At 34.4% G+C, this 16071-nt stretch overlaps 1 protein-coding gene and 2 long non-coding RNA genes across 3 annotated transcripts; 1 reads left to right on the top strand and 2 right to left on the bottom strand.

The window, feature by feature from the left end:
• Positions 1 to 1763: 1763 nt before the first annotated feature.
• Positions 1764 to 5982, bottom strand: LOC130986205 (zinc finger CCCH domain-containing protein 18-like). Its single transcript, XM_057909520.1, has 8 exons — positions 5560 to 5982; positions 3950 to 4874; positions 3698 to 3865; positions 3433 to 3612; positions 3018 to 3094; positions 2714 to 2875; positions 2508 to 2625; positions 1764 to 2267 (listed from the first exon to the last, which is right to left on the bottom strand). The coding sequence occupies exons 2-8, from the start codon at positions 4867 to 4869 to the stop codon at positions 2195 to 2197; spliced, it is 1698 nt and encodes a 565-aa protein (XP_057765503.1). The 5' UTR covers positions 4870 to 4874; positions 5560 to 5982; the 3' UTR covers positions 1764 to 2194.
• Positions 5983 to 11223: 5241 nt separating this feature from the next.
• LOC130986203 (uncharacterized) lies at positions 11224 to 12359 on the bottom strand. The gene is made up of 2 exons (XR_009089213.1): positions 11943 to 12359; positions 11224 to 11513 (listed from the first exon to the last, which is right to left on the bottom strand). It is a non-coding gene; the product is annotated as an uncharacterized LOC130986203 (long non-coding RNA).
• Positions 11337 to 15782, top strand: LOC130986204 (uncharacterized). The gene is made up of 4 exons (XR_009089214.1): positions 11337 to 11469; positions 11552 to 11607; positions 14692 to 14737; positions 15570 to 15782. It is a non-coding gene; the product is annotated as an uncharacterized LOC130986204 (long non-coding RNA).
• The last annotated feature ends 289 nt before the right edge of the window (positions 15783 to 16071 follow it).

Below are 16071 nucleotides of genomic sequence, written 5' to 3'. Positions count from 1 at the left end.
ATTCGTTTGCGACCAAAACACTTATAAATGTCCTATTGGAGTATATAATAAGACACTTATAAATGTCCTATTTGAATATGTAAGTGGTCTGCACCGTGTAGATGTCCACATGAAAAACCACATTTAATATAAAAAAGAGTTTGTATTATTTATCTTATTTTGTTTACATAAAAGTTGCCATATTTTTTTGTGTATTTTTCTTTATGCCATATTATACTTTTATTATGATGAATTGTATTTTTATTAGGGTTAATAATAGTTTATGATTTCAATTTTGACAATTTTTGATCCATGAACTTACCACTAATTTATATTTCGTTTGCTGCGTGGTATGAGATAATGTGCGATATCTTTCATTAATATGTCACTAATTTATTAAATATCAATATCATATTTAGTAAAATATATATATATATATATATATATATATATAAAGTGTTATGTTAGCACACCTTTCGAATGTGATACAAAATCAGAAAAATATAAATAGTAGATAGCAGTCCATTAATTTATAAAGGACTATGATAAAACAAATAACATATGAAATTGCTATAAATATTTATCCCACCATTATCCTATACAACAAACAAGTCCTAAAGTTATTAGCGTTTAAATATGCTAACTTTTGATATTTTTTATTTTGTATACAAAAATGTGTCAATAAATACATGACCTTTAACATTATTATAAATTTAATACTATGATTTATAGTTTTGCTCAAATTGAATCTTACGTGAACGTTCAGTGGCACTACTGCATTCTAAACAACGTCATTTTTTAGAAAATTCATCATTTCACTGTCGGATTTTGTAATATTCCCTCCGTCCCACTTAATAGGCTTGTTTTCCTTTTTGTGACGTCACACTAGAATAGGATCGTTTTTTGAGTAAAAAAAATATATTTAATTGATGTAGACTACACTACTTTCCTTCTAAAAAAATAAATTTTTAATTTTCGTGCCCGAAAGAAATGAACTTACTAGAGTAAGACGGAAGGAGTATTAAATATAAATCGAAACTTTTTTCAAAGTTATAAAAAATTCAAAACTTTGAGTTGGGAACATTTTTCAGGACATTTTTATGATCATTTTTTCAAAGAATTGGGTAACATATGAAAACGCTCGAAGTTAAACGACACAAATTGTGACTTAACCCTCTTTTATTTAGCCCTATTTTTATGTTTCATATAAATAGTACATATTTTATGATCACGTAAAATGTTGAGATCATTTAGTTCATAACTTGATTAGATTTCATCACATTAATTTTCTGAAATCTAATGAATATCATGTGCAATCTCCTCAACAATGACTCCGTTGGAAGAATTGGTGATGGTTGGTGTGGGGACCCATCACCAAAACCCCCCAACTCTCTACATATGTATCAAGAAATGGATGCCCCATCATTAAATGATGGCAAGAAACCTATGGTTACATTTACTCAATATCCCAATTGCATGCATGGCCCCAGAAACACACTATCAATGTCCAACGCTCATCATCCATCTCCACCACAATAATAATAATACAACATATAAAGTCACATACCTGCACAACAGATCTAATTTCACACAACACACATCCACTACGTGTTAGTGCATGTGGTTTATACTTTTCTATATAAAAAATCTGCCTTTACCTAAAAGCCAGAGAAGAAGATAAGCAACTATATATGAACCAATCAAACCCTATCCATCTATATATCTACTTATGGAAAATCCAGCATAATTTGCATCGTTTCGCGCAGTGTAAATGGCTAAGGATCGAAGCAGACAAAGGAGAAATATGTATTGATAATGTCCTTAGATTTGTTAAACTACTCATACGTACACCTGTAAATAAGTTATTTACCTTGTATGACCATTTTATCACATCTCTGCTACCTTCCTAACTTCCTATATTACATTTCTTCATCAGAAAAAACTAGATCCCTATATTCTTCTTCAGCAGAGAGACGACTTGAACGAAAAGAAAATCAGTACTTGCTTACATGTGATGTACTTTTCTCTGTATTGCATTTCCTAACTCCTTCAACCCAATCAGTGGGGAGGACATGATTCTGTTGTATTGACTAACGATGTATACTTGCAGCATAACTTTGAGTGGCAGAAAAATTTAAGTGTATTTGTGTTGACTAGTGGTGTTGCCTTCTAAAACCAGCACCTCTCTATAAGCTCTATAATCTTGTATCTTCAACTATATAACTGCTGAAATGCTGCTGGCCACCGCAGAGGCAAAAGGGCTATCCGGTAGACTAACTCCTTGAGCGCTGCACACCACGAGTAATCACCAGCAAATAAGTAATAAGCAGCAAAAAATTAAGACAACCTAAAACAGACTCCCAAATGTTATAGACTGAGTTTTTCCCACATTAATAATAGGAAAATTTTCTATTAACAAATAAAAGAATTGAGGGGACTCTTTAGACAAAAATGTCATCAAAACAATCACAGGCAGGAACGCAAAAGCACTATAAGAAGACAATATCTGGGTAAAGAATCATGCCAACCTCTCCTGATCACCACAGTTGTTAACTGGATACTTGGGGTTATCATCACTGGTAGAGCCACTGTTCAAAACGCCCAACAGATAATTGAATTGTTCTCTTGATGGAAATTTGGGGTGACCTGCGCAAGTTTGATGCAAGAATTTGACATGAACATCAAATGTGAACAATTCAATGAAGAATCCTAATTCAAAGACAAGATAAAGGACCTTCAGGCACTTTTAGCTCATCCATGGAATAACCAAAGATAGACTGGCTGGTTATAGGTCTGCCAGCTAACTGGAGCTGTGCAAGGCGCATTGCCTCGACTTCAATTGTGTGTTCCTGTTCTTCCATTAGCTGCCATGGGAACAGCCTTGATGAATCCCAGCCTGCCATGTGGAAGTAAAGAGCATGAAAAAAATAAAAATAGATCCAAATCCAACATGATGAACGTTCTCTTAATATCAGTACAAGTCAAAGTGATCAAATAACAACACTACACAGTTAATGGATAAAATAGTGGTAAATTACCAGTTTGAAGCTCTGAGTCTATATCTGTAGGGTGTGACTGGAAAAAAACTTGATGATCAAAATTTTCCAAGTATCTCCTGCACGGGAAATGGAAATCCATATGATACAAATTGACAGGATACACTCAAGTTCCTAGTGAGGAGTAGCTAATTGGCATAAAATCATATACGCCCTCTCAAAAGGACGAAACAAAGACCAAGTCATCTGAGAGAAAAAAAAATATTATCTGGATGAAGATGTAGCATAATCTCATACACAAATTGCATGTGGAACAAAACCATAAATTGAGCAATGACTATACTATTAGCAAATACCGTGAATTGTGGAAGTTATATCAAATTGTATGTGTACAAAAGTTGGATAACCAGAGACCACAAAACAGAATTCCTACAAGTGACTCGAGAAGAAAATATACCTCTCAACAAGCTTTGCCTTCTCTCTATATGGTTTAACAAGAACACGAGCACCACACACATAGTGGGGGTTTCCCTTGGACAAAATTAACTTCACAGTGTCTGCACTGACAAAAGTTACAAAACCAAACATTCGTTGTTGCTGGCACGGCATCCTCACATCCTGCACCGGTCCAAAGTTACTGCAAAGAGAACCAACGAACAATTAGAGAAATTCAAACTTAAAATTGGGAGGAACACAATCAACACTAAAAATAGAGATGTTACCTGAAGTAATTGGCAACATCTTCTTCAGTAAAGGTGCTCTCAGCTGGAAAAGTCATATAAATTTGACGCGAGCCACTAACAATTGGACCAGGATCATTTCTTTCAGCGCGAATGTCCATATACTTTGCAGCATCTTCAGCCAGGATCACAGCATGCTGCCCATGAGGCCTAGAACAAAAGAATCAGTACACCACATTTGCTAAAGAGACAAGCTTGATACGTAAATTCGAGGAGGCAGAACCACAACCTCACCTGTCAATGAGACGAATACTGTTTTTCAGCCGAGCAAGAAGTTTTGTCAAGCTATAACCAGCTTTACCATGTCTCTGGCTCTCAGTCAAGTACCCTTCAGCTTGCAGAGTTTTCCCATATTTTTCATAGTACAGCATGGGCAGAGAAGCAATGGAAACAGGATGCCCCCTTCTAGATTTCAAGAGCTCAGTAATTTCTAATTCAAGCTTCTCAAGTGACCCCGGTAAGAACCCCTCGTCTCCAGCTACATCATATGAACTAAGACCAAAAGCATGGGGAAGAGTCTCCGGAAACGACTCCCCATGATAATACCTACAGTTATTGCCATGCTTGCAAAAACCTTTGATGAAATAATGACAAGTCTTGACAGGAAAAGCCATCAAGTTAGAAGAGCTTCTAGCACCCCTGGTACTCAAACTGTTGAGTGCAGCTTCAGGGCAATAGTAATCATTCGGAAAACTCGAAGCCCCGGGCTTTCCAACATCTAATGTATCCTCGAATCCTATATAGTCAGAATATGGCATAAGCTTCAAAGGGGCATTCTGCATTGTTGGTTGTTCTACAGGTAACTGAGCATCCCAGTAAGGATCCATCCTCCGAAATGCAGTTGGAGATGGAAATGGACGAGGGGAAACTGATTGAAAGGGAGCAAACTGAAATGAAGGATCTGATAAAGAGGGTGGATTCATGGTGGGGGAAATTGGAGGTGAAATAACTTGTGATGGGGCTAATAAACGTGCAGTTTTAGCTTTCTGTATCAAGTTATGGATTAAGCTATCAGGGCCTAAGGCTAATCTAATCATTTCTTGGTCAGAAAGGCCTTGAAAATACATGTATCCGATTATCTTCTTTGCAACATGCTCGGGTTCCAGCCTCGAAATTCTCTCGATTACAACCTTTGTAGCCTCAGAAGAATCCATTTAGTCTACACAACACGCATCAAAATTAGCAAACATCAAGTTTTTTTTTTTTTTTTTTCACAGTATCTGAGTGAGAGAAACAATTTGATGGAAAAAAATGTAGAATAGCTAATATTTTCAAATTGAGCTTTGAAAACCGTAAAAAAGTTGTATGGATAGAAAAACGCCATGGAAAAGGTGTGGAGCAATAATACATGCCAGACAAATATAACATATTCTTATCCAAATTCAGGTGAGAATTGATTAGTTATTCGCCTAACAAGAAATCACATGACCTCTCAAATAGGTTAACCGGAGAAGGAAGCTCCAAGCCTCCAATTATCCAGCAACCCCCCCTCTCTCTCTCTCTCTCACACACACACACACACACAAATGAATAGAAAAGTGCATGTGGAAATAATATACAGTAGAAATTTGGGGTCACAAAACCCAAAAAAATCAAATTTTTGAGTTCTTGTTTGACTCAGAATTCAGCACCATAAACAGAACCAAGCGCCTCCACAAAAACATTGAGAACAACTCCAAGTTAAAAGAAATAGGAAATTTGCATCAACAAGAACTCATGCAAAAGAAAAGGAACACGAAAGAAAAGTCTAATCTTGACAACACTTTATATAGAAAACATGTAAAACCAGTTCCTTCAACACAACAACTAAACAGAATCAAGTATGCAGGAACAACAGATCCAACCTTCACTCAGAACTTGAAAAACAAGAAGTTGAAAAAAGAGAAATTGGATACTACAATAACTAATCCGTCTCCATCTCTATGTCAACAAAAAATACTTCTGTTACTAAACTCCAGCCATCGATCTCCCTCTCTCTCTCTCGCCGCTCTATTTTTTACTTCTCAATCTTAACTTTATGTGCCGAAACTTCTCAGCATACAGAAGCCAACGCCATCTTCCTTTCGCAAAGCAAAATGACAAGAAATATTGGCTTTATAGGGGGCACTATGCGTCTTCACTGCAGTATTTTGGCAGTTTCACATTTATATATTGCTTATAATTTATTTTAAAACCATTTCCTAAATAAATAAATAGATAATGCTTATCCCTGATAATCAATTTGCAAACCATGGCGGATTTTTTTCCCTCAATAACTCACAGCTATCGCTTCATATAATTAATACTACTATATCGGAAATAAACAAAATATTTCCTAGATTTGCGATATAGTTGATGACAGCTTGAAACTTGTGTTACAAAACTACCCTTGTTTAATAGTATATATTTCCCACATAGCATTTTCAAATGCCAGGTAGTTACAATAATTGGAAATTTCGGAAATTCCAATGTGTGAGGGAAATGGAATGCGTTAGACCGCACATCTGTGTTTGTGTATGCCTCAAACCTCGTTTTTTTTTCAAGAAGTTGTGGACCTCCTTCAATTACAACCGTCGGATTATTTAGAGGTTTTTCAGATGCAAAACCAAATTTTCATATACTAATAACTTGACAAACTATCGAAATATAAAAGAATTTTTGGTGCCTTCACAAATACTACTGATGGGTTTCCCTTTGTAACAAAAGAAACCAATTTTTATATTGTTATGCGTGGACAAATAGGTAAAATTGCGTGTATGCATATGAAGCACCGAGTGGATAATGCAATTATTATTAAAATATTGATGACCAAGATGTGATTAATAATGATTACTAGTATTTCATGGTCATTGACTAATTATTTTTTCTTGTTCAAGAATACCAAGTACAGTATACACTACTACTAATTAAATTGCTATTAAGTTGGGACCCACTTCAAATAATTTTGTCTCATTAATTGGACATGATTATTGCAAGTACAAAACTTTAGAACTAGTAAATTTGTTTGTCGCTCAAATGAGAAGAAATTAATGTGCAAGACGTACTTTAAAAGTTGTTTTGCACTTTGTTTGCGTCGAAATTATAAGGAAAAATTGAGTATTTTTATTATTATTATTATTATTATTATTATTAAAATATTTATAATTTTAGTTTTTTAATGAAATGAATCAGATTAACTAAGTCAAATTATAAAATTTATCATTCAAATTTTTAATTTTTTTCGAATTATCTTTCAAATTATTAATTAATCTTAATAAATAATGAATTAATCCACATAACTTTTTTTTTTATCTATTTAGATTAATCTTTAATATTAGATGCCCATATATATAGTCTTACTATAATCCATAGCAAACAAGCAACTCGCTCGAAGATGCAAGTGAAAAATGAAACGATTTTAAAAGAAATAAAATAAAATATTGAGAAACATAGATATAAATGTCTACTAAAAATAGTTACATGCAAATTTTCAGTTTTGGCATGTCCATTTTTGTGGTAATAGAGTCGTGTCATATTGGCATGTCAATCGGTGAAACAAAACAAATAAAGCCAGTGGTAATTATAATAAATACAAAAAGATGTCGAATGGATAGATAAATAAAAATAAAAGCAGGGGCAGTTTAGGGAATTCAGATGTCAACTGAGGACCGTTTCAATCGGCAAAGGATAGCGTTAGCGAAATGAGAGGGAAAGCAGTTTGTTAGTATTTTATCTCCTCATTTTTTTACGGTGACCTTTTTTTCCTCCAATAATGGGAAGGAGGGAATGGGATTTGAAATATAAGATATGAGAGAGAGAGAGAATAGGTGGAAACATGAAAAAATAGATTTTGGATAATTGATTTGGTGGTTTGGAGCCGAGCTGGAATCGGACCCATATAGTTATCACAATCTCCACTTCTCCCGCTTAGACTTTTTATTTGCTGTTTGGTCCCTCCCATTCCCATCCTACTTTTTCTACTTTCGCGTTACAGTCTGCCTCTTTTAGGGCCTGTTTGATATGGGTTTATAAGTAGGATAAATTAAATTAATACAGATTAGTGTGATGTTTGATATCATATGCAGTTAATATGGTCAACTCCTACTTAATCCTACTTCTCCATGCTATTTTGTGGGATTAACCCATACTAATAATCCGCTCACCCCCCTCGGATAAATTTAATACTGAGAAGTTGGATAAAAATTCTGCTACCCTTCCTCACGCATATCGATGCAAATGCCCAAGTAATGGTGGACACACATGATATTTTTAAAATTATGTGAGGATAGTTTTGGTATTAGATAATATAATCCAACATAATCCTATGGATATCAAACATAATATAGGATTAAGTAGCCATGATATCAAACACCCATGAAATAATATAAATCCACACTAATCCGCACTAATTTCTCAAGATAATTTTAATCCTAATCAATCCTAAACTGCAAATCAAACGGCCCCTTAGTCTGTTACCTTAATTTAGATTTCATTATCTTAATTTGGATTTTTTATTTTAAAACTTGTATGGAGTATTATTCACAACCAAAATGTAGAGAGAAGTAATTTTTTCTTCCTCTATTGTATTTCAAGAGATTAAGTTGTAGACTAATCTTAGTAATAGAACCAAATATTTGATCATGAATGTAAATATGATCAGTAGTAAAAGTATTTTGCCCTTCAAAAATATAGTAAAAGTTATAGTTGGAATGATTTTGTAAGTGAGAACATTTGATATTTGGATAGTAAAAGTATGTTTAGAAAAACAGCAAGGCCATGAGTGCCTATTTCACCTTCGTTACTACTATATGATTGTTAAGTTCTTTGAAAAATAAGATTAATAAGACATCTCTTTTTTGCCCATTAAATCTTTTCCATCATAATTTGCGTTTTACCATTTTCAGAGTGTGACCCCTCAAGATTCGACGGAAAAATTATTTTATGTTATAAATTATCAATATAGATTTTAAAAAAATGTTCAATATTTTACTTCCATGCAATTGTACTCGACAATTTATTGGAAAAAGTATTTTTAAAAAATTATAAATAAAAAATAAGATACATATATATTTCTATTTTTTATTACATGTTTAAAAAATATATTTATATACATGTGCCCTTATCCTAGTTACAAATTCAATTAAAAGGCGATAATATTACATATACTATATATTACTCATTTATATACTCCACCTGCTAAATATTCGAATCTGTTTAAATTATAAATATAAATTGTTACAATATTTGGTAATGAGTCTCAATAAAAACATGAGCATTAAATAAGCAGTATAAATAAAAATATAGTCCTTTATACTATGATGTAGGTGATGCACTTTCCGGAGAGGGTCGTGAGACTTTTTTCACAATGTATTTCGACTGTGGAATTCTCTTTTGTTGTTAATCGAAAAGTATACGGCTCGGTTTCCCCATCTCGAGGCCTTAGACAAGGCTGTCCCTTATCACCATTTCTTTTTGTGGTGTGTGCGCAGGGGTTCTCGACTATTATCAAGGGCATGTTTGTTTGCCAGGAAAGTAATGTGAATTGGGATTGTTATTCCCAGGAAAATGATTCTGTGGAAAATGAATCCTAATGGATTCATTTTCCAGTGTTTGGAAATACCAAAAATATTTATTAGTATTCTGGATTTGTATCATTAAATAAATATAATTAATCAATATATATAAGAATTAAATTGTAATTTAATCTTTATAATAAATTTCTCTATAATTTTTTTAGTAACAACAAAGTACATTATTAAGGTTAATTATATGATTTATAATTCTAAAATTAAATTCAAATTTTCTTACATAATAATAATAATAATAATAATAATAATAATAATAATAATAATAATAATAATAATAATAATAAAGTGTGATTCATAGCTCTAAAATTTAATCAAGATTTGTTTATAATAATAATAATAATAATAATAATAATGTACATAAAGTATGATTTTTGTAGTTTTAAAAAATTAAATTAAGATTTTCTTAATAAAGTATGATCATAGTTCTAAGAATTAAATTATAATTTGCTTAAAATATTATTATTATTATTATTATTATTATTATTATTATTATTATTATTATTATTATTATTATTATTATTAATTTGATTCATAGTTATGAGAATTAAATTATTATTTGCTTAAAATAAATTATGAACTAATTAATCAATTAAATGATAATAATAATAATAATAATAATAATAATAATAATAATAATAATAATAATAATAATAATAATAATAATAATAATAATATAAAGTTGATACATAGTTACGAGAATTACATTATAATTTGCTTAAAATAAATTATGAACTAATTAAATAATAATAATAATAATAATAATAATAATAATAATAATAATAATAATAATAATAATAATAATAATATAAAGTTGATACATAGTTACGATAATTACATTATAATTTGCTTAAAATAAATTATGAACTAATTAAATAATAATAATAATAATAATAATAATAATAATAATAATAATAATAATAATAATAATAATAATAATAATAATAATAATAATAATAATAATAATAATAGAAACATTAAATTCCAACTAAATAAAAATTATAATTTACATTTTATTATAAAATAATACAAATAAATAAGAATCCTGAGAATGAGGAAAAAGAATACCTAAGAAAAGCTAGGGAATAAGAATCCTGGAAAGTTGCACTACTTTCCTTGTTTTCAGGATTCTTATTACTTTCCTTGACTCATAAAAATTTAACCAAACACAGGAATTTAATATTTTGGAATCAGATTACTTTCTCATGCCAGAATCCGTGCCAAACAAACATGCCCCAAGAGTTATGAAAGACAAGGCCTTTTTGATCGAATTTCTGTGGCGAGAGGTTGCCTTCCATATCGAACCTTTTTTTCGCGGATAACAACCTTGTATTTTTCAAGGTAGAGAATAACGAGGTTGAGAGGTTGGTGGAGGCGCTTGGCATCTATGAAGAGCATCGGGCCTGGCCATTAATAAGGACAAGTCGACTGTTATGTTCAGTCCTAACACGAGCCATCCTGATATCTCAGCTACTATTTCTAGATTGGGTATTAAAGCCACGCAAGGTCACTCTATATATTTGGGGCTTCCGATGTAACAACCCGCTCTTTTATTATACTTAAATCCAGTAATATTTCAGTAAATCAAGCCCAGTAAATAATTATGATTTAAATTCAGTTTATGACACTGGATTATTTTCTAATTGAAGCAAGGTTATTATTTTATTTCTACGCCAATTAGCTTCGCGTGAGTAAAACCACGATGAGAATTATTGATTAAGCCAATAATGATTCAGTTCAAATTCATAACTGACTTAGTTAAGTCATGTTATTTATTAATCACAATAGAATTATTTTTCTATTTTTATTTCTCGAGTCGTGAATTTATTCCGGCTTGTGAAGAATTAAATCTACGTTATTAATTTAGATATTATTCCGTGTATTAAATCTAGCACGTCATGCTCCCTCAGTCACTCTATTTATATATGCTCACCCGTGCTTAGCTTTTCTTTTTCCACTCCTACATAATCAAAAAGAATTCAGCAAACAAATCTCAAGAATGTCAACAGCAACTCTCATCTTTAAATTCTTCAACCACGCTCTACAATTTAGCCGTACTATTCATCATCTTTTCACACTAATCAGCTCTCCATAAGTTCAGTATAAAACCATCCTCATTCACCTTCTTCATCACAGCAGCAAATCTACTCCATCCTTTATGCACCAAAAATCATAGAGAGTTTATTTCAGCTGCAATCTGGACCCCAAGAGGTAAGCTCAACTTAAACTTCTCCATTTTTTTTCTTGAGTTCAGCCTGCAATGGTTAAGCAAAAATCCACAATTATGTTTCAGTTTATTCACTCCTGAATTCATTAGCACAGCAGCCAACCAAGCACAAAACACACAAGGTGATTGCTAATCTCATTTTACTCTAGTTCATGCTACATGATTTACACCAACAAGTATGCTTATGTGTTAGAAAGTAAGAATAAAGAATTGAGATATATATGCATAATGGACTTAGCAAAGTCACGTTTCAGTAATACAGATTTACCCATGTTATGTAGAATGTCCTATGCGTTTATGATTCCTACTGGACTCTAAAAATTAGATGCTAACACAGTAGCAACCCCACAACGCCATTAATCCCTTGCACATATAGTATGTAGAACCAAGACTTCACGCAAATATAAGATGTTAACTTAGAACATAAAAAAAATGGAAGGGGACTAGATTGATGTACCTGTTCAGTCGAACCAAGGGAACGACGACGAGTCCTTGCTGCCTCGCCGGAATATGAGTAAAGAAGCAACGGCGAGGTGAAGAGTCAGGCCCGTCGACTCCGAGGAGGACAGCAGCGACGGCCTACCCTTCTCAGCCGGAACCCAGAAGACAGCGAAAGAAGACCCATCCCTTGAGTTCGAAAGCGGAAAGAACTAAGGAGTGAATGACGTCTATAGCCTCGTCAAAAGCTCAGGGGCGGTGGCGTCCGCCAGAGGCGGCGGCGAACCAGGAGCGGCAGCAGCCGCTGCCGACGCTCCAGCTGGCGACGGTGGCAGCAACTCCAGACGGCGGCGACTTCCGCGGGCGATTGCAGGCGGAGCGGCGCGGCGGCGCGACGCCGGAATCAAGCGAAAGAGAGAGAGATGTGAGCAGCTGACAAACATGGTTTTTGTACCTCAATATCGCATGAATTGTTGTCATTTTCCCCCATGAATTGATTGCTAATATGTGTTTGTATCCCAATTTTGAGTTTTGATTCCTTGGTGTAGTTTTGGAGTGATTTCAGGGAAAATCAAGGATTAATTGGAGGATTTTGAAGACATGAGATCGAAGTACGTCTCGAGAGGAATCCGTGAGCGCAAACGGCGACCAAATCGGAGTTCGGACGAGGGAGAACGGAGCCGAACAAACGGACTGCGCATAAAGCCCAGGCGCCCGCGGTCCGGGCCGCGGCCACGGGCCCGACCGCGGGCCTCTGTCCAAAATTGCCCAGTAACCCGCGGTCCGGGCCGCGGCCGCGGGCCCGACCGCGGGCCTCTGCTCCAGAGCAGTCCAGAACGTTTTTTAGAGGCACCCGCGGTCCGAGCCGCGGCCGCGGGCCATGACCGCGGCCTCCCCTGCTTCCAGCCGCGTTTTCAACCGCGGTTCATGCCGTGACCGCGGGGAAGAGGCGGGGATCTGCCTTTTGGTGGGCCCAGACGCGATTTTTGCCCCAAAACTCCATTTTTCCCCTCTTTTCTCATATCTTTCATCTTCCTCACCCATTTTTCCATCTTCCCCAATTCCTCCACACCAAACCCTAGCCTCCATTACCACATTTTTTCACCAAGATTGAAGGCATTGAAGAGGAGAGAAGATTGAAGAAAGCTCATTAATAGGATTTGTCATTTCTTACTCTCTCTTTCATTATGTACACCTTTAACTTTGATTTATTGTGTTTGAACATGTTAGGCTAAATTTCTCTTTGATTTGGGGATTAGGCTAGATGGATGTTGTATTGGATTGAATGTTATGCTCAATATATTTCTTAGTTATTTCTATTGCTATTATCTTTTCAAGCCCTAGATTTATATCTTGTATGGATTGTTGGCCACTCTCTATGCATTTCCAATTTATGTTTTGAATCGGGAGAGGATAATCATAATAGATTAGGTGCTTGAAACATATCAACTCAATAAACCGAGAGGTTGAGAGTTGGGTGAGAGTTTGTCGATCTTTGTGTGCTTTTGGGAGTTATAGGTTAGAAGTTGACCGGGGACGGCAACTATGACCCGTAATCTACCGTTTTAGTCGTCCGGGAGGGGGCTAGAACTAGTTGGGAGATCACTCTAGATAATTAGGAATGTTAAGATTAATATTGAGCTATTTGAAATCCATTACTTGTCCATTGATGCCTAGTCCCTAAATCACCTTCATCACTTGTTTAATTCTCTTTGTTTGTTTGATCTTATTAGTCTTTGAAATTGCTAGATAATTGAACCTTTCACCTCATTGTTTAGTCTAAATAGCTATAGCATAATGACTTAGGATAATCACTAGATTGAACTACTAATCCTTGTGGGATACGACCTTGCTTCCATATATTACAACTACCCGTATACTTGCGGCGTGGTGAAAATATTAGCGAACAGCAGCGATTCCTTCTTGATTTTTTGAGGGAGAGAGAGCCGATGGTAGTGTGAGGAGAGTGAAAGAAAATCGGTAGTGTGAGGAGAGTGAGAGAGAACCGATATTAATGTGAGAAAAAGGAGAAATTTTACTTTAATAAAGTTTGAGAGAGAGAAATGCTTTACTTCCACTTTTGACTAGTATTGAGAGAGAACCGAGAATTGGGGAAAATGTGGGTCTGCCACCTTTATGTTAATTGAGAAAGAAAATAAAAAGTTGATTGGGGGGAGGCGATTAATATATATATATATATATATAAAAAGGGAATGTGAGGTGTTTTATTATAGGAGTGAAAATGATGAGTAGTGCTTTATTTTAAAGAAAGTGTCGATTTTTGTGGGTTTACATGCGTGCTATAAATTTTTAAAATTTCTTAATGAAGTGTCGATTTTGTTGTTTATGAGGATTTAAAATTTCTGATCAAAAAGAAAAAGAAAATAGAGTATTGATTATTTTAATTGTGGGAGTATTATTACGAGAGAGATGAGCCTACCGAATTTTGTGGAAAATAGGGAGTATTATTTTAGGCCTCATTATTAATCCTAATTATATTTAATTAGTGATTAATTTTAATACTTACTAATTATTAGTTGGTAAGTGAGTTAGATTAATTCAAGATGAGTAGATTATTAAGATTTATAATCCAACCCCATGAAACGAGCTTTAATCCTATAATTGGATTATTATTAGAAATTTCTCGATTTAGTATCTCAGAATGATTTAATAAAAAGGAATATGAGCCATGCATAATTACATTACGCATCCTCATTTATTTGAGAATTCCCTCGAATTAAAATCTTGTTTATTTTCTCGTATTAAAGGTCAAGCACAAGAGTTTAAGGCTTAGTCGTGAGTCTCTACTACCAGGTGGGCATTTCTTACGCGTAAAATAAAAATGCTATTTAAGAACTATGCAACTTTCATGCTTTAAAATGCAAAATTAGATTTTCAAATGAGTTATGCTTTATTATGCTTAAATGAGTTAAACTTTATTATCTACGCTTGTCACGCTTTAATAATTTACATTATGCTATTTACGCTTAATTAAGGCTTAAATTTTTATAATTTATTATTTATGCTTTGTTATGCTTTTAAGAGATTTACGCTTAAGTGAGTTACGCTTTGTTACGCGCCTACGTGGTTCACGCTTTGTTACGCTTTAATGCTTTACGCTTATTATTTAACGCCTATGTGAGTTACGCTTTAATGTTTTATGCTTATTATCTAATGCTTATTTGATGCTAACAAGATCGATTCCTGAGCGGATAGCTATCTTGCCAGGATATATATTTATATATGCAACGCGACCGTGAGTCAATGAGAGGGTTGGCCGGTCAAACGTCCGTTGAGGGAGGCCTCCCTCAACGGTACGATGCTAGCGTCTGTTGGGGGAGGCCTCCCTCAAACAGTACGATGCCGTGTCCGCTGAGGGAGGTCTCCCTCACGGCGCGATGCCTGTGTATGTTGAGGATCTTCCTCACGACACGATGCTTATTGATATGACTTTTGATGATAAGGAATGCACTTACGCTATTTATGAATTTGAAAATGATAGTATGCAAAGAACTTGAAAGAAGATTCATGTCGCTTATATGATGCTGTGGTTTGATGATAAAATGTTAAGCTTACAATTTAGTTTTTGGCAACTGCCCACTAAGTACTTTTGTACTTAGCCCTGCATATGTTTATGAATGTGCAGGTTGAGCTGTGATGAACGATGAAGTGTTGCTGAGTGGAGCTTTTGTCGAACTTAGAATAGGCTCAGAAATGATATGTGTCTGCATACATGTATCTCAGTCTTGCCTTCCGCTGCAAACACTGATTATGTTTTAGTCAAGTCTATATTTATGTCAATTACTCTTCAAGAAATATTTAACGCTTACTCGGGTTCATCGAGTATCCTTTTTAACTATATGCGTCAATCTTTCAATGTCTTAAATTTTATTTCAATAATTAATGCTAGATATAAATGTCTATAATCGAGTTGTAAATGAGTCAAATGTGCCCTTTCTAACCCCGCTTCTTAAATCCCTTCCCTAGTCACGATTTCCCGGATTAGCTATCCTTAGTTAAGGCCGGTCGTGACATCCGACCTTTATAGTCAGACAGCGCAGAATGCAATTCGACTATCTCCGGGATAGGATTGGTAAGAATGTTCAGAGTTGGAGCCACAAGTGGTTCTCGGCTAGGGGTAAGGAGAC

This window comes from Salvia miltiorrhiza, chromosome 5, assembly GCF_028751815.1.
Source record: "Salvia miltiorrhiza cultivar Shanhuang (shh) chromosome 5, IMPLAD_Smil_shh, whole genome shotgun sequence".
NCBI classification, from domain to species: Eukaryota; Viridiplantae; Streptophyta; class Magnoliopsida; order Lamiales; family Lamiaceae; genus Salvia; species Salvia miltiorrhiza.
This window is presented reverse-complemented; position numbering and strand designations above follow the sequence as displayed.